The following is a 24,028-nucleotide window of genomic DNA, read 5'->3' as shown; positions in this document are numbered from 1 at the left end:
GAAAAGGCATCAAAACTAAAAGCATTGTTTCTATATAAAATTCTAACTGCTGCGCTCCTATCATCTAGGAGATATGTATACAAAGTAGTAAAATAGCCTAAAACCATCAGGGGCCTATAAGAAGCTTCCATAAAATAAAAAACTCAATCTGTTCCGTAGTTATCTAAATCTTCAGCTACAGACAAAAAAAAACCATACCACTTTATGTAATACGATCATTGGTTTATGTAGATTTTATAGCATTTTTATAAGGGGTAATATAATGCTACAATTTTTTTTATTTTATATACATATATTTGTTAATTAGGAATTACTTTTCAAATGATGAAAATAGAAAGTTTTTGTCTGTTCGCATTTCTGTGAGTCTGTGCATGTGTGCGAGTGTGTGTGTGTGAGTGTTTGTGTGTGTATGTGTTTGTGTGTTTGGATGTATATGTGACTGTGTGAAAGATAAAAAGAAGAGAGTGGAGACAACTGAATTGAAAACAAGGATGTAAACATGTCCATAACAAGCGAGTAACCAACCGTTGTCTGTATATGCGCCTGGCAATTAGTACCTCCCTCCTACTATACTACGGATCTTATCTAACAAATCAGCCGTAATTAAGAGAGATTCAGTGTAAAAAATAGTGGTACCCACCTCAAAATTAGGGAAAAAGATTGAAAATCAAAAAGCAGTCCAACTCTGATTGGAGTTATCAATTACAGAGATACTACGCACCTACAAAAAAAATTGAAAAGAATAAAAGGGGGAAAACAAAACAGGGGGGTTAGCTCAGCATTTAATGAATTTAATGATACAATCCCACAAAGGATATTTAGGCGTGATGCAATTAGATATAATATTTTTCATTATTTATTTCATTTCATCGCCCCCCCCCCCCTTAAACTTAATTGTCCCCCCAAATAAGTCTTTAGAAACCCCCTCTCGGAATTCGAATTGTATAGCATTTTTGTCTGTTAAAATTTCATTTTCAATTTTATTAAATAATATAATCTAAAGTCAATCTGATTTTAAGGTATCTAAAACTATTAGCACAATATGATTTTTGTTTGTAAAAAGCTCAAAACCGAACCTGGTTGTTTTTAGAAAAGAAATGGTCGAATTAACCCCTTTTATTTACCCACGTTTTGTTTGTGGGAGGTAAAAAATCAAAAATTTAAGATTTTGGGCACCCCCAAATTCATTTTTTTTTTTTTTTTGGGGGGGGGGGGTAATCTTTAGATGGTATGTGTAAGGACGTCAAAGCTTTTTTATTTGGGAAATCACCCCTTTACCCCAACCCCTTGGACGTCCCTGCCCCCGAGGCTAGGAGCAAAGCATCTAGTAAAGAATATTCATAATTTTGCTATAGTAAAGTAAGAGAAAGTTAATGAATTAAAAATTAAATATTGTGTTTCTAAAAGATCTTTTTAAGATTTGTTTATTAGCCATAACAAGTTGAGCTTATATTCATGGGAAACTTTTGCGCATATTATGATGGTTTTAGGCTATAATTTAGTATAGAGGAAAAGTCTTCAGAGCAAAATTGCCAGTTCATTCTAAAGAAAACAGTCATTACTTTTTTTTCATTGTAAAATTATCACTTATCACTTTTCTGTCATGTTCTTCAAAAAAAGTTTTTAGAATAATTATCATACAACAACAAGCTTTTAGAATTCAAACATTTAGAAGACTTCTAATGTTGTGCCCTTTTTATTAACTTTTTTACTCTGCATTTCTTATAGTTGATAAGAAACGGGTTAAGCACACCCCTATTCGTCTATGCCCCCTTTTTATCTCTTTTCTACCATGGGTAATGGAAGAGGTAATGCATCTTTTAAATCAATTAAAATTTACATTAACCATTGATATTTCTGAAAATTAATCAGATTTCTTTTTAGGAATTTTTCCAAATTTAACTCAATATTTGTGAGAGTTTTTTATTACAAATTACGAATTGAATTTGAGTTAGGTTTAGTGACACCCTTCTTCATCCCCATACTGAATTTTATTAGGTTAGAAAACTATGCCTCACCTCTGAATATGTAGTAGATACCCCGAAAATCTTAGGTTGATTCTGTTAGCATCAATTTTGTAATATTACAGAATAGTTTTACCATCTGCTGCAGGCTATTGTGATGTAATTTTACTTAAATTGGTTTATTTTCTTGGAATCCTATGAAAGGGGTTGTGGAGCTGTCAGAATTAAGTATAATTGATAAGTAAGGGGGGGGGGGGAGGCAGTAAAAAGTTATGGATAGAGAAATTTATTAAGAATATTTATTGTATGAAAAGGGGGGGGTGCGACAAATTGCTATAATATATATATTTTTGAATAAATATTTATAAAAAAAGAAATATTGATTTATGTCAAGCACCCAAAATTTTCTCAATGTTTGTTTTTAGGATATTATAACTTTCCATGTCCCTGATTAAAAGATAGAGAAAAAACTGACATAATCGCTGTTAGGTAGTTTAGTGCCCCAAACCAACACGTCCTTAAGCACACTATCTCCTTTATTTTCTATCTATTCACATACAAATTTAATATCAAGTCAAATTGACTTTCAAATTTTAAGTTAAAGCTTTTAAAGTAAAGCTTTGAAATATTTGACAATAACAATAATTTGTGTTGGTTTGAATTCACATTCTTATACCTTGAAGCAACACATTTATATACTTCAATGAGTAAGAAAGGTATTCAACAGGGTGCAAAACTAAAAGTGGGATGATTTTTACATAATTTTTTATTTACTTGAGCTTTTCTATTCAGAGTAGCCTTTATTTTAAGTAAAATCTTTTAAAACTTTTAGCGGATATTAAAAAATTATAAGACCAAAACCAGCTTTGTTAGCTTTATCCTGTGAACGGGTTCTGATCCAGTGGATATTAACCGGTTCCGAAACCATCCCGGAAAAAAATTTTCCATTTGCTATCATTGGTTTGAAAAAAGAAAGATTTTAATTATTCTGTAAAAGTAATAAATTAAAATTATTATTCTCGTTCGAATGGATTTATTATTACTTGAATCTTACATTAGATTATCATGAACTCTAATAAGGTTGAAACTTGTTAAAATAATGATCTCCCCCATTCCCTTCCTTCTTACTGGATGAACGAACTGGCCAATAAATGACAAGGGGAAAAGCAATCTAAATCGAAGAAAAATTTTCCTTTTTCATAATATAAACGTAAATTCTATATTCATTAGTGTTTATGGTTCTTTTAGATTTTTATGGATGTCACCCTTTTGCGCTCGCACCCTGTATTTACGAAAACCTCTTTTTGTATAAGAAGGGGGGGAAAGCTAGGTGCTAAGTAGGGGGTTTGTGAGAAATTAACATAATTTAGAGTTTCTTGAATTATTTATGTCAGAATTTATCATTATTTACCATTAGAGGTTAACATTAATTTATTATTATTCATTTTGAATCATTTTTATATAATGAAAAAAAAAAGATTTTACTGTTATGTTAAGGTTCTTAATGTTTTAATGCTAATGTTATAAGTTTTTAATAATTAGTTTTATTACCATACAAAGAACCAAAGATCATTTTGAGAGGATTTTTTAGAAAGTATATTGTTTCTGAAAAATAGCACAAAACCTATTAAAAGCACGAATGATATTTAGCTTTGACAAAATTTATAATTCATTATATCATTTACGAACTATTTTAATTATTAAAGTTTACTTTTATATAAAGAAAAACAAACTTTTCTGCAAGATAAATCACGCCAAAAAACGTCTTTTATTTGATAAATTGTGTGTATAAATTTACTTCTTGATCAAAAGAATAATTTCAGATATTTATACAGCAAGAAAAATATTTATAAAAAAAAGTATGAATAAAGAAAAATAAGTAAATGTAATGCTTTGATTCTACTAATGCTTTTATGTGGATAAATGTTCTTATGGAAATAATTTTACTTGTTCAAAATTATCAAATAATTTTTTTGATAAAATTATTCTTGATATTCAAAGTTTTTCTGTGGATATATGTTATAATGCACCACTTTTTCTATCCATTTTGCACCAACCATATTTTATACATTTTATTTTATACATTTTATTTTAGAAATGTTTCATTTTAGTTGGGCCCCCTTTATATTCCAACCAACCCATAAATCAATTACCTTCTACAAGCGAGTCTGCTGTCCCTGACACTTTAACGCCATGTCCAACAACTAAGGATATTTTCCGTCCAAAAACCTGTGATATTGGGTTAAGTAATACCCATTAGACAACCAACTCTTTTATTGACTGACTTTTGTCTGAAAAGTCACAACGGCATGTATAAGAGGAGCACTACCAACCACCAGACCAACCCTATGAGATATTGTCAGTATAAAAATATTCATATTTTACACACTCTCATATTCCACACTTCCTGTCATATTTTACCAGATTTATATTTAAGGGATGGTTTTCTGTTGTATTAAACTCATAGTCAAATTTGTACACAATAAAATCCTTTTTTTGTAAATGTTTTTAAAAGAAAAATACATCTTTTTTGACTATTTGACTACTTATGATCACTCAAATTTAATAAAAGTTTTGTTGTTCACATCTAAACATCAAAACTATCAAATTTATATCTCCTATTAGAAATTTTTTGAGGATGGAAAGACAGACTAACGTACATTCTTACATTGAAGAGAATTTTCGGTGTATACAACAATAGGATTACAGGAAGTATGAAAATATATATCTTTATTCTTCATATGTTTATGATTTTGTATACATAACAAGGATGACAACATCCATAAAAGCGAATCCCTTAAATTGTAGGACAAACGAATATTAACTCTTGTAGTTTCATACAATAAAAGAACACACTTTTATTTTTAGAATTTGATTATAATGATGCTTCGCTTATAATATAATACTTTGTTGAGCTAAGCATCATTATTTCAAAAACCATATGTTTAGGATAATCACATAGTTTGAAATTAAGAAGACAATTCTAACATGTCTAAATTAACAAAAACAGATAACCGTTACAGCTAACCGTTACTGACGGAAGGACCGACAATAAATATAGAAAAGCTTTGCTTTTAACAAGGAAGATTTAAAATTGTGATCCTTGATTAAGAGTAACAGGATGTCTCTCTGTTTGTCTACAGCGAATGATCTTGCTAACCGCTGAGCAAATATGGTCAAGAGAAATCAGCCTAAGGAAATACCTGAAATTAAAAGCTAGAAAAATATAATAGTTTAAATTGTTTATATATCTATACTTTTTACAAAACTATAACCTGTATCATTATGTGGGTTAAAGTTTTGAACTGATTAAATTTGGCTTATATTTTTTATTGTTTTTACTTTAGTTTTTCTTTCCCATCAAGCATATAATTTTATAACATTTATTAATAAAAAGTTTGAATGAAATAAATTTTTTATCAAGCACTTTGCAAAAAATGTCCTTGTTATATTTGGCTTTAGAATAAATATATTTTCCCAACAAGCCTATAATTTTCAAACATCTATGAACAAAAAGGATTCTCATATTGAAGTTTTTCATTGAATAAAACATTTCATTTTAGCTTCTACTTCTTAAAAACAAAAATATAAAAATTCATACCATTATAGTTATTTAATGCATCGTATTATAGACAAATCGATTATTACTTGGATGTTGCACCAGATATTCATGTACTCTAAAAAAGTGAAACTCACAGTTGGCTAAAGTTGGACGAACTGACCAATGAACGAGTTTCATATTAGCAACCTAAATTGAAGAAAAGTTTTCCTCCCTAAAAATATCCAGGTATATTCTATATCCATTTATAGATGCTTTCTGCGGATAATAAAATGAAAAAAAATAAGCTTTACTCCATTTTTTTCTCATCTAAAAACCCTAAACTTAATTCAACTCTCTAAATTAAAACTAATTAAAGAGCATAAACAATTGTTTTAAATGTTAAACATTAATTTCACTCTGCGTTTGCAATTAATTTTACATATGTTTTGCAACCTTGCAGACACAGAGTAGAAATATAGAAAGAGAGATGGAAAAAGAGAGAGATGGAAAAAGAGAGAGATAGAAAGATAGAAAGAGAAATGTGGAACAACCTATGAACAGTTATGACCATGAGTAGCGCAGCAATAACAATTGTCTAGGCATTAAAAAGGAGAGAGGGGGTTTTAAATTCAAAGGAATATTTTTAAAAGCGAAGCTTTTCTACTATTAGGGTCGGTCCGTTCGTCCGTTCGTCCGTCACGGATAGCTTTTTTCGTAAATTTAGGCATGTTAGAATTGTCCTATCGATTTCAAACTTTGCATGGTTATTCTTTTAATAGTTAGGTACGATTTAGAAAGCGTAGCAACTCTATAATCATCACCAAAATGTCCGTACGTACATTTTAAACATATTGATTTTTTTTACTTTTTTAACAACAAATTTTTATGTGATCTAATCATCCGATTGATCTGATTTTTGGTATATTGATTTCTGGGACGACAAAGTATAATGTAATAAGCGAAGCAACTCTATAATCAAGTCCTAAAAATGTAAGTATGTCCATAAACAGTATCCTGAATCAAGCAGTTTTTCAACAAATTTACTTACAATTTTGCTTTGACTCTTATACTTTAAATTATGATTATTCCGTTCTGACACTATACAATTGTTAATGTCCGTTTGTCCTACCGTTTCAGTGCTTCGCTTTTATGGATGTTGTCATCCTTGTTTCTTAGCACCGTACTTAAATCAAGTACCCCATCCAACTAGCCTGAAACCTTCCATAGACTAACTTAAAACTCCCCTGAAATTAATCTTTTAAAAGTTCTCAGCAGCATACAAACAGAAGGACATTATGTTGTCTTTTTTACAATCTTTATAATTCTTGATCTAACATTTATTTATGAGAAACCCTATTTCAAACTATTTAAAGAGAAAGAAAGATAAATAAAAAAAAGATAAAGAGTCGTGAAAAGTAAGAGAATAAGATAAAATTATTAGATAAAAGTGGAGAGAAATAGAGAAAAGAAGAGATAGAGAGAGTCAAAAATGCAAGTTTAAAGTGCCTTTCTATCTTTCTTTCTTCTCCATTATTTCCCTTGCGCTTATTGAAGCTGTTGGAAGACATAGAAAGGGGTGGGGGGGGGGGGAATTCAAGTCATTCTGAAGTTAGCGGCAATCTTGTGTAACGTGTGTATGTGTGTGTGTGTATGTACATTGTACGTGTAAGTGAGTGAGGCTATAGGGGGTTCTTTTTATCGGCGGCAAATAGAGATTTCCCCCACTTTAGTCTAAGCTGGTCTTTCATTACTTACGCTATTACTAAAATACCTACTAACACTTTTAACTAATGTAGAATTTTTTTTAGTAAATATATCTAACATAAAGTGACTTAAAAATCTTTTTAAAGAATACCAAATATAGTTAAAATTAATGCAAGACAATATTGTGAATCGTTATGTTAGGCTCGGCCACAACGTACGCTTCGCCGTTAACGGAAATGCCGGTAAAAATGGAGGGCCAACCGCCAAATTATATCACAAACCAAACGGCAGTTTCGAGTCCCTATATGACTCAACCAACCTATACGTCTTTGTTCCGTCGCGGTGGCAGTAATGGCGGCGAAACGACGCCGGATTCGTCAACAGCAGCCACTACCGCCGCGTATCCGCCAATGTTTGGCGCGGCCAGTATGTTTGGTGCGGCTGCTGATCCGCTGTACGGGCTGCATGATATGAGTACGGCGGGTAATTATGGCGGCTATGCTGGTAGTATGGCCGCATATGGATATATGTCGCCCTATTACAGGTAAAGTATTAAAATTATGGATATCATGTCATATGTTAAAATTTCAAATGAATGCAAAAAAGGGAATAAAAAACAAATCTTTTGTTTATAAAACTGCTTAATCTGTATTAATGGTTAAATCAATGTTAATTGGGAATTTTTTAAAAAGAGCAAATAGATTTTTAAAACAAATCCCTTCAAATAATGGCATAATTAAATTAAACTAAAAGAATTTTGATGTATAAAAGAATCAAAAATAGATCATAGTCAATTGTTTGGTGGATGTATTAATTTAACCTACCTTTTCAATTAAGTGTGTTATCAAAAACCTCTTAAACCCATTTATGACTTTGATTCCTTGTTCTTTCTTGTATTTATATAACTTGAAGTAAGGTATACTTTTCTAGCCTATTTCTGATATTTTTATTTCATTGGATTGGCCTAATACCTGCTGATAGCCAAATATAAAGCTTCACTGAAAGTGCTAGACTTTTAAATTTACAATTTTTTGTGCTATTATGGATATACAGAGAGATATAAATATTTTAAAGTACATGTTTTTAGAAAAAAAATAAAAAGACATATATTTAAAGTATTATTTGTTTAGGTATATGAGATCCGGGACAATGATGAAACACGAAATGACGTGTGAATGGATCAATCAGGGAAGGAGAAATTTCTAAATTAAGACAATCAAAGCAATGAAAATAAGCTAAACTACAATTATAGACTTTCTTTACCAATAACTTTTCGCGGCCAATAAAACTGAATTTTTTTCATACGCAGAAAACTGTCTAAAATACGATGCACGATAGAAAAAAAGTGTTTTTTTTTACATAGTTACATTGAGCTATTACATTTATTGAATTATGAACGTGTAGTAAGCTTCTGTAAAAATCAAACTCAAATTGATTAAGCAGACAATGAGAATTATTTTTCGTACCGACAGACACTTAGACAACGAGTTACTTTGTATAGATTTAAGGATTAAAGCCCTTAGTAAATTTTCCTAAAAATCAGGACACCAAGAAAATGTGCAACCGTATTTTCCATACTATGCATGATGTTGTCACCCATCTGACAGTTGATCATGTAGGAGGTCCAGAGGTAAGCTTCCCTATATATCCTAATTATGCAAATTAGTAAGGTTTTTTTGTCTGAAGCTCAAGAATGCGATAGCTACCGAACCGATTGACTTCTCCAGTTCAGAGAAGCTTCTATAAATCCTAGAGTGGTTTAAGACATTTTTAAAAAAAATATTGAAGTCTTGGGATGGTTTTAGGCTAGAGGCTTAGTTACTAGTATAGTTATATTTCATATCACAGAAACTATACGTCTCTCAATCAAAATAAATAAGTTTAAATTGTTTTGAAATATTAAGATAACACAAAATACTTTAGTATTTGATTTTCAAACAGTGTTACCAAATATAAATAATTAGATAATTTTTTTTTCTCAATATTTTAATATTAAAATTTGTGTGCTATTTTCTGAACTGTATATATTAATCCTTCAAGACTATGTTCGCAATTTGCATGTCTTTGAATTTGTTGTTCTAATTTAGTCGTTTCAGGTGACTGACAATACCTGTTACTGGAACAACTGTCCCAGAGAGAAGAAAACATTCAAAGCTAAATATAAACTGGTTAATCATATTAGGAAAGGATTACATATGTTATGGTTGGAATACTGGAACCAGAACTTACACATTTGACAGTATTGATATACCTTAAAAGTATCTGAATAGATAAGTAGAAAATGCACAAAAGTTTTAAACTAACAAGGGCATTTCTTATAGATGTTTTAAAGAAAATTTTGCAATTCTATTTAGTTAATTAATACTAAAGTTGATTTTTAAAGATTTTTTATATCTAGATTTATTTAGGAGTAGTAGAAAACATTAATTGTTTTAAATTTTTAACCACAAAATTTCTTAATTCTTAAAACTTTTCTACAATATAATATTCAATTTAATGGATGTTACCCAGAGATCTAAAGGGGTAAGGCAATGGCCGATAAAATTTATCTACATCCTCAATGATAATATACAAAACTGGACACTTAAATAAAACTTAAATAAACCATCAAATCATAATTCATTAAAAGTCCCCAAGCTTGTAAAGCCAACGTATAAAACAACGTTATTATAAAACTTTGAGGAATAGTTTTAAAAACAGCCCAATGTCCCCTCCTCCCTGTAAATTACCAGAAAATCTCAATATATTCCAACCTTTAATAAGTAATCCTTGATTGTCAGGGTCCATACTGGGGAGAAACCTTTCCCCTGTCCTTTTCCAGGATGCGGAAAATTTTTCGCCAGATCCGAAAATTTGAAGATTCATAAACGGATTCACACGGGTAAGATAATTTTATCTGTTAAAAATAATAGGATGTCTATCTGTCTTTTTTTGATTAAATTTTAGAGATTATAATTATATTATGTTTGGATCAGGTTCAGTTTACGGTAAAATGTTCTTTGAATATTTAAAGGCTGCTGTCTGCCAAACGGCTGAACGTACATGTTATGCCTGTATTTTGTTATAAGCGGCATAATAAGGCCTTCAGATAATCTGAAAAATACATAATCTAATTATGCAGAGAAAACTAAAGAAAACACGCGCAAAATAAGTCTTTTTTAGCGAATTTGTACTGCGAAATTAGTTATTGAATATTTGCTACTCCAAATTATGTGTTAAAATTGAAGGCCTTCTTTTTTCCAAATAAAATATTGTGAAAACATAATATTTAAGCTCAGTCGTTTGGCTGCTAGAAGCTTGTAGCCTTAAAGTTATCTCTTTTTAGGGGGTAATCGATCCCAGAAATATTTTACATTTTCTCTTAAAAATCAATTAAACTATTTCTAGTTTTCTTAAGCTATATATAAAATTTAATATTGTCTTTGATTTTATCTATAAAATGTACTTTAATATCCAGAAAATTTGAAATAAATGAGGCGTGATCAATAAATTGAGTGATTGAAAGGGATATTTCACTTTTGTTCAGGATTTCTAATTTCGTTCTCGGAGCCATATTACCAAAAAGGGGTGATACCTCAACCCAAATTTTAAAACTCTAAAAAAGGCCTTATACCAATACAACTACCCTAAAATATTTATTCCATCCGTTTAAGAAATCTTAGCAGACACACAGACAGTTAAGTTGTAATTGTAATCTGTTGCATAACTGCTAAAATTTGACTAAAACTCCACGATTCTGTTTATTGCACTTCCCCCCCTCCCCCCCCCCCTCAAAAAAGCTTGGACGTCCTTGTACTGTTTAAGGACTACTCACATTTTTAGTATTTGATATAGAGATACTAAGCTTATAACATTGTACATTGTTGTTATAGGTATCATAATAAGATGAATAGGATAAATATATCACATAAATTTGTGTTGCAAATAAATGTATAAATGTTTGAAATGTACGTACGGACATTCTAGTAACGGTTAAAGATTTAACACGCTTTCTAAATCGTATCTAATACTACAGACATTACCATGCAATGTTTGTTCTAACATGCCGAAATTAACGAAAAAACCCACCTCGTTCCGAACGGACGGACCGAATTATAGAAAAGCTTCGCTTTCAAAATGTGGTTATAGGATGAAAGTATACAGTAAAATAATTATAATATAATATTAAATATAGGACCATAATACCACAAATAAAAGGATACACACGCACTAATCCTGTTAATTTAATCGGGGTTCACAGTGATAGGCCATTAGGTTAGTAAACTTGAACGTATAGAAAATTTAATTAGGATTAATTCTATTCACAAAATTAATTAAGCACTGCACCGTTTTTCGAGAACTTGTGCTTGTCTATTGAGGGCATCTATACTCTGTTATTTCGACTACAAAGGCTGACTTATTATCCAGGGTTAAAAGATATAGGACTATGGCCTATCAATTGATGTACATCTCCAATGATGATACACAAAATTACCCCTTCTGTAAAGTGCAAAAAATGATTTAATCGTTTGGACACTTAACTTAATGAACAAACCAATCAAAATTCATAAAAGTCCCCAACGAAAAAGAAGACGTTATTAAAATACTTTGGAGACTAATGTAATAAACAGTTAATCATTCTCCCCTTGCTTCCTGTAGATTATCAGCATAAAAAATTTCAAATGACATTAAATATAACTTATGGTGTTGTGTTAACTGCACAAAATTTTGAAAGGGTCAACTTTGTTGCAAAATATAAAATTCTCTGTATTTCTGATATTAGCCATTTGGCATAAGTTTAGAATTAGCTACATCCAATTATTTATACATTAAGATTAAGCCTGTCAATATATAATTTATATTAGGGTAATTAAAAAGAGAAGGTTAATTTAACATATATATTGTAATATTGTGTATAAATATTTATCATATATTTATATACGGACACCAAATTATTGACATACTAAAGTAACATGATGTGTGTGTGTATGAATGAATATATGCCCGCAAGAGGTATAGGCTAGGGACGCAGCCACTTGTCTAGGGGTTAAGCCATTAGTATACAACATAAATCCTTTTTTTCAACATAAATCCTACATTCTGAATTATAGCTAGCTCTCTTTTTTGTAACAAAAAAAGCTAAAAACAAGCTAAACTTTCCATTTTTTAGGGGAGAAGCCCTTTGAATGTGAAGTAGAAGGATGTGACCGAAGATTTGCTAACAGTAGTGACCGTAAGAAACATATGCATGTCCACACTACAGATAAACCATACTACTGTACTGTCAGAGGCTGTGATAAGACATACACACATCCTTCCTCTCTCAGAAAACATCTCAAGGTAAAAATATACATTGGGCAATTTTTTACGAGGGTCTTTAAGAAAGAAGCCTTTTAATAGTTTAAACTATTTTGTTTCTTCTTTTCTTATGCACTCTCCTATTCTTGTAATCATGCAATTTTTATATTAGTTTTACGTTAAAAACTTTTTTATACCTTATATTTTACTAAACTTTTATGTTTATAGGCACATGAAGCAGAAACGAATGCAGCAGCCGCCGTAGCTGACAGCACTATGCCCGACCTTAGCGACGAATCACCCAGCCCTTCCCCTCAGACCAACTACCACTCCCCGCCGCCGGTCAGCTCCTCTTCGGGCCGCGACCCGCTAACAATAGACACGCCAACTGCAACTTCCGGCGGTCTAGGTTCAATTACATCGCTCGGAGGAGGCGGTGAAAGTCACCTCCAACACAATTCTCACCACAATGTGCCCACATCGTCCTTGCTAATACCTGACTATAGTTATGCCGGCAGCAAAGGTTTAAACAGCGGCGTCAGTGATTTCTCAAGCCGCGGCACGACATACCAGCCGCACAATCTGACCGACTACCTAAAGCCAAGTGATAATACTTTCCGCCCGTTCTTGCCCGCGACAGCAAACGACCCGATGACCGAGGACCCGTACAAGCTGGCGGGCGTTGGCGGTCATACAGACTGGCACTCAAGCCTGTATTCTACATATCCCCCTCATCACCCCCCACCAAAGTTAACCCCCTCCCCCTTTATATCTAACTATCTTCACTCTGGTTACTAAACAAGGACATTGCTTAATTTTCAATAATTTAACCAAAAAAGATACTTTAAAACTTACTTTTAGTTATAAAAATCTAAATTAGAACATAATGCAATATTTTGTTACCTAATATATTAGATAAAATGCATATGAAAGTATTAAAATGTAAATAAAAAAGCTTAGTTAATAGTGACATTTTTAGAAAACGAGAACTTTAAAAAGAACTATAAAAAAGAAAACTCTAGTTTCTGGTGATAGATTGTTGTGAATTAAATCAAATTATTAATGTTAGGATGTTAAAAATGTTTATAATCTCTAAAAATAGCAAACATACAAAAGGATCTTTTTTAGCAAATTCGTTTTCATCAAAAGTTTATTAATCTTTCTAGTAAACTGCATAAACATAAAGAAATAACAATATTTTAAAACAACTCCTAACTTTTTTGTTTTTAATTATTATTATAAAGTATTAGTTTAGTTTTATTTTTAATTCAGGAATGCTACTTTGGTTTTAGATCTTTCATATTATCTAAAGTTTTAATATTAGAAATTGTTAAAAAGCATTCTGAATTTATTTTTCAGGGATTTAAAGGATAAAGCTATCCAATTTTCATATCAACCCCAATTCAATGATTTATAATTGGAGGATTAATTCCCATACATTTTAATTATCAGGGCTAGAGGTTTTCCGCAATTTTTAATTAGAATTTATTTATTGCATCGTATTGTAGACAGCTTGCCGCGGATATCAAAAAAAATTAAAAGATTAAAACCAGTGTTGTTAGCCCCGAAGAGCTGAAGGCCCGGTCTAACAAAACAGGTTTTCATTATATGATTTTTATTTTTATATATTCGTGGAAAATTATCTGTAATACGATGCAATACATAATTTTTCAGTGTGGCTGAGAACTGGTTCTAATCTAGCGGATATTACTCTGTGTCGAAGCCATACTGGAAAACAAATTATAAATCAACCATTTATCTTTCCTTTTAGTTTTTTAGGATGCTTTATCCTTGAAATTCCTGGCTTAATCTGCTTTGTTCTAACTTGATTCTTTCATTTTGATGTATCCAAAGAAAAAATATTTGCAGTGCAATACGTGTATTAATTCAGTTGTATGATCTCCACACATAAAAAAAATTATTCAAAAATAAAATATATAATTCAGATTTTATGCATGTGTTTTGATGATAGCATAGTTACACTATAATTATGATGGTTGTCCGTCTGATTATCCAAAGTTTTTTATACACTACGTGTTCAAGGCTTTCTAATAATTAACATCAATACTTTTTAATATGGTCCATCCACAATCATTGATTTATTCTATTGAAAGTTTACATAAATTTTACACGATATAATTTACCCATAAAATGCTTTATATTCAAGAAATGCAACTCCTTAGGCAAAATAAATGAAAAAGCCAACTGCCATTTCGTAACAAAATTTGTACACTTCCAAATCAACAATATGGCCGGATTGTTTCTCCCTTTTTTCTAATGGTTGATATCTCGATTATATCTCTGCCAGCATTATAAATCTATAAATATAGATTTATAACCACTTGGCTGTTATACTATTCCCAACGCTATTGGTTGATCTTCAAAGATCCAATTAAAAATCGGAACAGGGTTCTCGGGGTGGGGATATACAATTATTTTACCCCTTTCCCTTCTATTATTTTACTCTAATGCCAGCATTACAACTTAGCTAAAGTCTGGAATGGTTTATGCTAATATTGTAATTTAGTGTTTGTCACCCCTAAAATAGTGTAATTAGCAGAGGTATGTGGGAACATACCTCAGACCAAAAACCTAAATTGTTTTAAACCAACCTTTGTGACATTTAAGTTGGGCTAAAGTGGCCATTTTTGGGGGTTAATTTTTGCATTTTAAACTTTTTTTACTTAAACAGGAAGCCCCTCCCTAAAAAACAAAAAATAATATAGTATTTTATCAGAAATTTTTACATTACTCTTTTATAGTATAGGCTAAATGAAATCTTGATTCAAACCACACTTAAGTTCCATTTCAAACAAAAATGGCAACATCCATAAAAGCAAATCTTTGTAACGGCGGCGGACAAACGTGCATTAATACTTGTAGAGTGTCATAACTGAATAAGCAGTATATAAATGTACAAGTCTGAACAAAATTATAAGTAATTTTGGTGTCAAACTGCTTAAATACAGGATACTGGTTTAGGACATACTAAGATATTTAAAACTTGATTATAGACATGGTAACATTGTACCTTGTTGACCAAGGAATACTATTCAATAAATCAGATGAATAGGATAATTGTATCACATAAAAAATTGTTGTCAATAAAGTTAAAATTCAACTACAGGAATCATCATGCCATAGTCAATAGGACAATTCAAACATGCCTAATTTACGGACGGACGGACGTAGGAAGAGACCGTTAGAACGAACAAATTATAGCAAAGTTTCGCTTTTTAAATATCATTACCCTGAATAATAGGTCTGACAATTGACATTTACCAATTTAAAGTTCTCTCAATTTACGATTTTTAGAACATTCTTTGGGTTCCCAGGCAATTAGGTAAGCCCAGGCACGTTAACCACCAATATCTTTGCTTTACTGGATTTATGGCAATTTAAATTTATTAGTAAATATCTATCGCATCGTATTATGGACAGCATTCCGCGGATATTAAAATGAAAAAATCATTTTAAAATTGTAAAAAAAATATTAAGATTTTGTAAGCCTCGATGGGCCGAAGTCTGTATTACTTTGCAACACATGGTTATTCAGTATGGCTTAGAACCAGTTCTAATCCAGCAAATATCAACCGGGAACACAGTAATAGTGTCTGACTGATTATGACGTAACAAAAAAAATTAGCCAATGAGAGGCCACTATAAATTTTACCATTGGTCAATAACGGCCTCTCATTGGCTAATTTTTTTTTTTTGTTACGTTATAATAAGTCAGACACTATTACTGTGTTCATCAACCGGTTTCGAATTCATTCTGGAAATGGTATCTTCTTGTTTTCCAGAATAAATCTTTATTTTGTTTTTTTAAGCTATTCAAGTTTTAGTATGGGTTTAGGCTATTTTCTTACTTTCCTTACTCCTTCGATGCTAGGAGCGCAACCGCTAGTTGCAAATAAAAGAATGAAAACAATTCTGTTGTATTTTTGCTTGTTGTTCAATTTCCAGGACCCTCTTTGATTGTGGGTACCCAAGACCACATTGTTTGCTTAATTTTACATCTTTTTTTTCTTTCATCACACTAAAATTTTGGATATTTGTACTTTTTTTTCAGACTGTACTGTACATTAAAGTTCTTATTATACATACTTTTATAAAACCTTTCTTGTAAAAAATGAAAATAAACTCTTAACACTCAAACTCAATATAAGAATAACTGAATTATGAGATTAAAAATTCCGTAGATTAGTGGCTTTGGCCCTAGCGCCAATAACCTTGCCATTAATAATATGGAGCAATACCCTTTTTGTGTGGAGAAGGTTGTGTTTTGTCACAGAAAAATAGCTTAAAACCTATTAGACTTAAATGAAGCTTTCCTGATTGTGATAACACATTTGGTAAATTCTTATATTGAGTAAAATGTTGTAGAGTATAACTGTGTATATTTGGAAAGCACAAATGTGAGAATCCTTTTTGCAGTTGAAAAAAAAATCCAATTTGTTGAGACCATTACAATGATTTTATTTTCTGTCTGATTTTTTAAAAAGTTCTCAAGGATGCTTTTTTTCACCAAGAAAAAAATAGGTGTTTATTTTCGTTAGCAGCAAAGCTTCTCTTAAACAAAAATATGTATGTTTATTCGTCTAACTGCCCCAGAGTTACGGGTCCGAAGAATAAGTTATTGCGAGATATTTTACGGAATCTTCTAATTTGTAGCTATTTTTACGGATAGGTAGTAGGTCATTATTGAACACCACATCTAGGGCATAGCCAGAAACTTGTAAGCCGCTAATTCAAAATAAAATTTAAGCAAGAAACTATATGTATCCAAAGTTAAGATTACAGTTGCTTCGCTTATTAGGTTATCGCCTTGTGGAACATTTTTTTAGTTAGACTTGAACCCAGGGATCTAAAGGAATAAGACAATGATTGATAAATTTAAATACATCCCCAATGATGATACAAAAAAATATCCCTTATATAGATTACAATTACTAATTAAAACGTTTGGACAGTTAATTTAATTAACCAACCAATAAAATTCAATTAAAGTACCCAAATTTGTTGAGCTACCGAATAAGAAAACGTTGGGGACTAGTGTGATAAACTTCCCAATGTTCCCTCCCTCCGTGGCCAGAACCCCTAAATCTTGTCTGCCCCCACCATTAATATTCTGTTATGGTAGGTGAAAAATCAGTTCTTTATCTACAATGATATATACTCACATAACCAAGGTAATATATAGTTACAAAAGATCTAATTTAAACTAAAACTCTTTTTTTAAAGAATGAAGTTTGCTATGCAATAGTTTTTATAGCTTTTTTTGTGGTTTGATATTTGTTCCAAGCGAAGCTTTTATACAAATATGTATGATCGCACTGACGTTCAAGATTTTTTTAAGGGGGTCAAATAAGGGGTTTTAAAGGTTTGAGGGTATGATGTATCTAATGTATTTTTTACAATTTTAATTGGGTTAAATGAGGGGTTTAAAGTTTGAGGGGGGTAAAACTCTTAACGCAACCCCCCTTCCTCACTTTGAACGTATGTTCTGTACTGGATAGTTCATATCGTTAATTTAAACATGTTGAAATCGTCATAACAATTTCAAACTTTGCAAGATGATTCATGATTTTTTTTAATTGGATACAAATAGACCAGCTCGTTTAGGTGAAAAGCTTTAAATGTTTACTCTACACCTTTAAAGTATATTGTCCCTCCCAAAGTTAACCACTTTTTCACCAAAATTTGTGTAATAAATGAAGAAAAATGAGCTCAGCATCCCAATAATTCAAATGTCTTTCTAGAAATACATTTTTGGGGCTTATTTTTGGGTATAAAAAACTACTAGAATATAAATTCAAATAATAAGTTATCGTTTTGTTATTTATTTCTGTTAAATCTAAATATTTCTTCAAGAAAAGTCCTATGTTGATGTGTTTTGTCTAATAAGGATCTAATATATGAAGATAATGTTTTCCAGAATGGCTTTGAAACCGAATAATCTGGATTAGAACCAGTTCTCAGCCAAGCTAAAAATAAATCATGAATAGCATCGCATTACAGACAATTTTCTACGACTATTTTTATATATTTTTTTCTTTTAATATCCGCGGAAAGCTGTCTATAATATTTTTTGTTGTACATTGAACTTAGTCAACGTTGAATATAATTATGATTCATAAAAGCATGAAATGAAGACGAAAAAGTTATTAACCAGTAATCGAAATGTATCAACAAACATTATTAAAATTACTTCAAGTATTTTTTTCCAGAAAATATCCTTAATAATTCTGAGCTGATTTCCTTATTTTTCTTAGTAGACAAGTCCCAAAAGTTTTATAACAACGCTTTCGTATGCGTTGGCCAAACAACTTTGGGGATTTTTATTGATTTTTGATTGTTTGGTTTATGTGGTTTAGTGTTCAAACGTTTCAACCAATAAGGGTAATCTACAGAAGGAATAATCTTTTATTTAATTATATGAGGTGTACATCAATTCATCGGTCATTTTCTTATCCCTTTAGTTCCCTAAGTAGTCTACCACCACTCTCCCTCATGTAATTTCCCACGTTTATGTGAATTTAAATGTAGTTTGACCGCCTAAAATGTAAAAGCAATTTTGACCTCTACATATTTACTTTCCTATATAACAGGTGTTATTTACATGTTTGAATACATATGTGTCAGTATATTAGTCAGACAGAAAGGAATATTCATTACGCAAAAGAGGAAAGTAACAGGATGTATATTTGTCCTTGTGTAGTTTAATATATCGCTAACTGATAGATCAATGTTGCTCTTCTTTACTTTGAAGATTATTTTATGTCCGTGAAAGGTTTATAATTATTATGGGGTATGGTACTTACATACTTTTTCTTTAAAAAGCTAAAATTAAAAGAGAAGTTTCGAGTTACTCATTCTTCCATTCCGTTAAGAAAATCCCAATTTGATAACGAAACGGAGCATTGATTACTTGTTAGAAAGTGGTCTAAAGTATTAGGCATTTTTTACACAGTAACCAATTTAATATAGAAAGATTTGCTTCTTCCTTTTTCTATGTGAGGTAATAACTATTTACTTACATAATTGCTAATTAATTTCACACGGCCCTTCAGTTTCTTCACATGCTAGTCAAGTTCTATAAAGTTTATCAAAATATCAATGTTATTTATGTTATTTCAAATACTTACTTAGAGAGTAAATTTGTATTCTTCCAAGGCATCTAAAGGAATAAGGCAATCTAGAAATGACGAAAAACAAAAACACCCCTTTTGCAGATTAAAATTATTAGATAAAAAGTTTGATGACTTTAAGTTTGCAGCCAACCAATCAAAGTTTTATCAAAGTACCCAAAGTTTGTGACAAAGTTATATAACTTTGGGTACCAATACCCTTGCCTCTCTGATTTTTTCATAAATATTACAGTAAATCACGCGCCAAGGTAGCATTTTTATCATCTATACCATGACGCAGTGCAGTCAGGATTCGAACTTAACACCTCTCTTTACGCTATGTAAAAGTTTATAATCGTGTGAACTCTCTTGCCTACTACAAGTATTATATATGACCCAATCAGGACTTAATTTTATAACATAAAAGGATTCAACATTGTAAATACCCATATCAAATCCACTGATAGGGATAGATGAACAAAAAAAGTGTAATAAAAATAGTTACAATAGTTTATAAACTTGATGCTTGCTTTTTAGAAATGTAGCTTCTCTATAATAAGAATTTGACCGTTGATTTTTTTTTTTATTTAAAGACTATACTTTCCTTTTTTATTAATAGATTTCAATATTTTTTACTAGGTATAGCTTAAATTTTAATCGTTGTCCAAAATGTAATGTGTTTCTTAGAGATTTATTAGCAATTAATGATAACTTTATGATAATTAACAATTAACCTTATAAATTTCCATTTATAATGATTAAAGATTATCTTACATTCTCCATTTTTTTTTCATTGTTTTTCTGAAAATGTCTCCCTTCCCAGGCCTATCTTACTATCTATGATTTGTTGGTATTTAGTGCTTTTTCAAGGATTAATACTCAAAGATGGAATAGTTATTTCTCGCATCGTATTATAGACGGCTTCCCGCGGATATAGAAAGTACAATTATGAGATTAAAACTAGTTTTTTTAGCCCCGAGGTGTCGAAGGCGCCGGCTTAAAAAACTGGTTTTAATCTTATGATTGCTCATTTCTATATTCATAGAAAGCTGGATATATAATACGACATAGTTTCTTCGTATGGATGAGAACCGGTTCATATCCACCTGATTCGAATGAATACGAGAAATAGAATTATTATATTAGGCCAAAATAGAGTTTCCATCATTTTAAAATAACTTTCTCAGTTTAAATCCAATCGTCATCGGAATAGTCATAATGATTTAAACTTGATAGTTTGGTTCTAACATTCTTAGGTTACAACTAAAACACTGAAGGACATCCGAAACGAAGAAAAGATTCTCTTTCAAGTTTTTTTTTATAAATTCTTCAACCGTTTTGTAAATAATCCAAAGCTTTATTGTCGGGTGAGGTTTGATACAACGCGGTAGGTCTTTCATAGTCACAATACCTCTACATCAAACCTTTATTAGATAATATAATATTAGCGTCATAAAAACATTTTGTCATAAAGCATAACATAACAGTTACAGACAGGTACAGATTGAGTTCATCTGTGATGCTATGGGATTAATATCTTTAGAAACTTGCTTTATCAGATAATATAACACAAAAGAGATAACAAAAGGACTCAATAACAATTTGAGTTTTTTTATTAAGTTGATTATTATCATCTATATCAGAACAAATTTTCTGAAGTAGGAAAAAATTCCCAGAATACATTGTTAGGCAAAATAAATTCGAATGAAAGGGGGATGTTTACACTCCCAATGAAATGAAATTCATTCCCTCATGGTTTCACATCCTCTTGATAAAACCATGTGAACGCCACTTGGACAGAATTTATATAAGGAGACGTTTTTACCCTACCAAACCCCCCAATATATAAAGATCTTGGTAGTGAGCCAGATCTTTAAAGAAAAATATGTTCTTTGCGTACTCTGTTTAATATCTTTTTATTTGGGTTATTTTTGGGGATAATACTTTCCAATTGATATACGCTATTAAAATAATTTTTTTTATAGATTATTAGGCTTTGTATAGGCTAAAGTTGCTTGCACTTTTTAAGCCATTAAACTAATTTGCCTTGTAACTTGTAAGGCTATCTTTCAAAAATAATAAATGTTATGTATGATTTATTATTTCTGATAACTTATTGCCCCTCCTGAACCCTTAAGGTTCATTTATCAATATTTATTGCAGCAAACCATGGTTGTCAAAAAATATAGATATTTTATGTAACTTTTGTATATATGTCTTTTCTAAAATAATAATTTATCAAAATCACAATATGGTTAAAAAAAATTAATGAAAAAAATTGCAAATTTATGTTTTTATTAAAATGTACTTTGATTATCTAAAAATGTTGGCACCCCTGGGAAACAGGAAAGGGTGTAATGAGGAAGGCGGGGCAAAAATCACTTTGCTAAGTGAAAAAGAAGAAAAGATGTTGTGTGTATTATAGGTGAGGGGTTAGATCAATTCAGTTGTAGCTGGGGTTAACATGGTAAGGTATTGTTAGATTACTATTAGTTAAAATAAATAAAATACATGATTAAAATACAACCCCATGTCGTTTTTGAAACATAGTAGCAAATGTAAAGATATTTTTTGTAACCTAATTCTAACAAAAAAAGATTTAAACAGCCAGCCTGACCTTAAGATCTCAAAAACCCTTAATATTTAGGGTCTTTAATTTAAAAGAATCTTCATATTGTTCATATTATCTCATTTATATTTTATTTTGAACCCTAATCATAACATACATTTGAATAAAATAAGATTTTTATTTCAAGAAAGAATATTATTTACAATAAACTTTGAAGATGAACATTTTTTAGAATAAATATTCGCAACAACCCCAGAACAATAACCAATAATAATAATATTGGTAAGATCTGACTCTCGGAGTAAAAAGTGGGGAAATATGATTTACTTCCTCCCCACTCTTTACAGCCATAAAGGAATAAGTTATCAAACATCCAAATATCCTTATATAAAAACGGGATGTTTATCTGTGTGTACTGAAGGATCTCACTAACCGCTTAACCGATATGGTTCTTCTTAAAATTGTACATTATCCTGTGCAGTGACTATTTTTTGGTACCACCACCCTTCGAAGAGAAATCTTTCCGAGAAAAAAAATATGCACCCCCCCCCCCTGTCTGCAAACTTTTAAAAATAAAATTAGAAGAAGGGTTGACTTTTCCCCCTTTCACATCTAAAGTTCCCCTAAAGGCCTCTGGGGGCGTAGCCGCTGTCTATATTTTTCATTTGAAACAAAAAATCTCTGAAAATATTGGAGAGGTTAATTTGTGCTTTGATGGGAGCTCAGAGTAGGCTTTGGAGTTGTTGTAGACGACCAACGATGCACCCCTTAACCTAAAACTTGTTCCCAGAGGCTAGAGCGCAGCTACTAGTAATATATATAAGAAAGATTAAAAAAATTTCTTCCTAATTTTCTGTTAGTTTTAGCGTTTCTTTATCTCTGTATTTTTTACTCACGGAGTCATCTCAGAGTATATCAGTTATGATCTAGCTTCCGTTTCCAAACTATCTACAAATATTCTCCACGGATTAAAGGGATTTAATAAGTTGTTATGCAACAAGGACAATTGTTTACTCAACTTGGGCAACAAAAATCATAACAAAAATCGTTTGAGAAAAATGAAGAGCAAATTAAATTACTTGTTTAAAATCAATAAGCATATTTTGAAAATATAAAACAAAACAAAAAAGCAATTAAAAATAATTATGAAAAAAACGTGCTAGGCCCATCACTGATTTTGTAATTTTTAAAAATGCTTGTACGCGTAGCCTCTAAAGAGACTTGAGAATTTTGTAACAAATTAGAAGTGATTTACAATTATACAGGGATCTACAGGGATAAAAAATGGCTGATAAATTGATGTACAACCCCAATGATGATGCAAAGATTACCCAATCTGTAGATAACAATTAGTAGTTGAAACGTTTGGTTATTCTGTGGTAATACGACACCCATACGGACAGGCCGATTACAGAGTTGCTTCGCTGTGACTTATGATAACAAACCCCCCGCACTAATCCTATTATATCACTATCCATCTCATGACCGCTGTTAACCCCGCACCCAGCGGTCAAACTAGCCTGCCTAAATGTGGGGAGGGGACTTGAACATGCAACTATCACGAGTCCATCATGCGCTTATATAATCGGGAGGCACTGCCTCCCCTTTTACCACCGTTGCCCCCACAGCCTGTCTACCGTCGGGCGCTAAGCCCTAGCGCCCCACACCCCCTTCAAACCTAACCATTGTTATATTTTTGTTGTATATATATAGTAAACATAACTTGTAAATATTATTCAGTTTAAATATATAATTCTGTATGATTGAATCCTGCTTGTTTGTTTGGTAGAATACTTAAAGGCTAGGGCCCGTTGAATCCGAACTCGTTACCCCGTGGGCCGAG

The 24,028-nt window shown here is 31.3% G+C and overlaps 3 protein-coding genes across 3 annotated transcripts; all 3 read left to right on the top strand.

Moving 5' to 3' along the window:
• The first annotated feature begins 7,243 nt into the window (after window positions 1-7,243).
• LOC145312350 (uncharacterized) lies at window positions 7,244-8,415 on the top strand. Its single transcript, XM_080151591.1, has 2 exons — window positions 7,244-7,753; window positions 8,340-8,415. Exons 1-2 carry the CDS (start codon window positions 7,404-7,406, stop codon window positions 8,413-8,415), a joined length of 426 nt encoding a protein of 141 aa, XP_080007717.1. The 5' UTR covers window positions 7,244-7,403.
• Window positions 8,416-8,752: 337 nt separating this feature from the next.
• LOC145333730 (zinc finger protein ZIC 4-like) lies at window positions 8,753-9,446 on the top strand. The gene is made up of 2 exons (XM_080178946.1): window positions 8,753-8,839; window positions 9,297-9,446. The coding sequence occupies exons 1-2, from the start codon at window positions 8,765-8,767 to the stop codon at window positions 9,444-9,446; spliced, it is 225 nt and encodes a 74-aa protein (XP_080035072.1). The 5' UTR covers window positions 8,753-8,764.
• Window positions 9,447-9,991: 545 nt separating this feature from the next.
• On the top strand, window positions 9,992-14,438 carry LOC145333722 (uncharacterized). Its single transcript, XM_080178933.1, has 3 exons — window positions 9,992-10,090; window positions 12,359-12,528; window positions 12,715-14,438. Exons 2-3 carry the CDS (start codon window positions 12,433-12,435, stop codon window positions 13,282-13,284), a joined length of 666 nt encoding a protein of 221 aa, XP_080035059.1. The 5' UTR covers window positions 9,992-10,090; window positions 12,359-12,432; the 3' UTR covers window positions 13,285-14,438.
• Window positions 14,439-24,028: the final 9,590 nt, after the last annotated feature.

Source organism: Acartia tonsa, chromosome 2, assembly GCF_053477335.1.
Source record: "Acartia tonsa isolate MP-2025a chromosome 2, ASM5347733v1, whole genome shotgun sequence".
Lineage (NCBI taxonomy): Eukaryota > Metazoa > Arthropoda > Copepoda > Calanoida > Acartiidae > Acartia > Acartia tonsa.
The sequence above is the reverse complement of the archived record's forward strand: the minus strand, read 5'-3'. Positions and strand labels throughout refer to the sequence as shown.

What these genes read in the sequence shown, in the direction of transcription:
- LOC145312350 (XM_080151591.1), top strand. Translation starts at nt 7,404, where the DNA reads ATGTTAGGCTCGGCCACAACGTACGCTTCGCCGTTAACGGAAATGCCG. An exon ending in TATATGTCGCCCTATTACAG is followed by an intron (nt 7,754 to 8,339) that starts GTAAAGTATTAA and finishes TTATTTGTTTAG; the next exon opens with GTATATGAGATCCGGGACAA.
- LOC145333730 (XM_080178946.1), top strand. Translation starts at nt 8,765, where the DNA reads ATGTGCAACCGTATTTTCCATACTATGCATGATGTTGTCACCCATCTG. An exon ending in ATCATGTAGGAGGTCCAGAG is followed by an intron (nt 8,840 to 9,296) that starts GTAAGCTTCCCT and finishes GTTCTAATTTAG; the next exon opens with TCGTTTCAGGTGACTGACAA.
- LOC145333722 (XM_080178933.1), top strand. Translation starts at nt 12,433, where the DNA reads ATGCATGTCCACACTACAGATAAACCATACTACTGTACTGTCAGAGGC. An exon ending in CTCTCAGAAAACATCTCAAG is followed by an intron (nt 12,529 to 12,714) that starts GTAAAAATATAC and finishes TTATGTTTATAG; the next exon opens with GCACATGAAGCAGAAACGAA.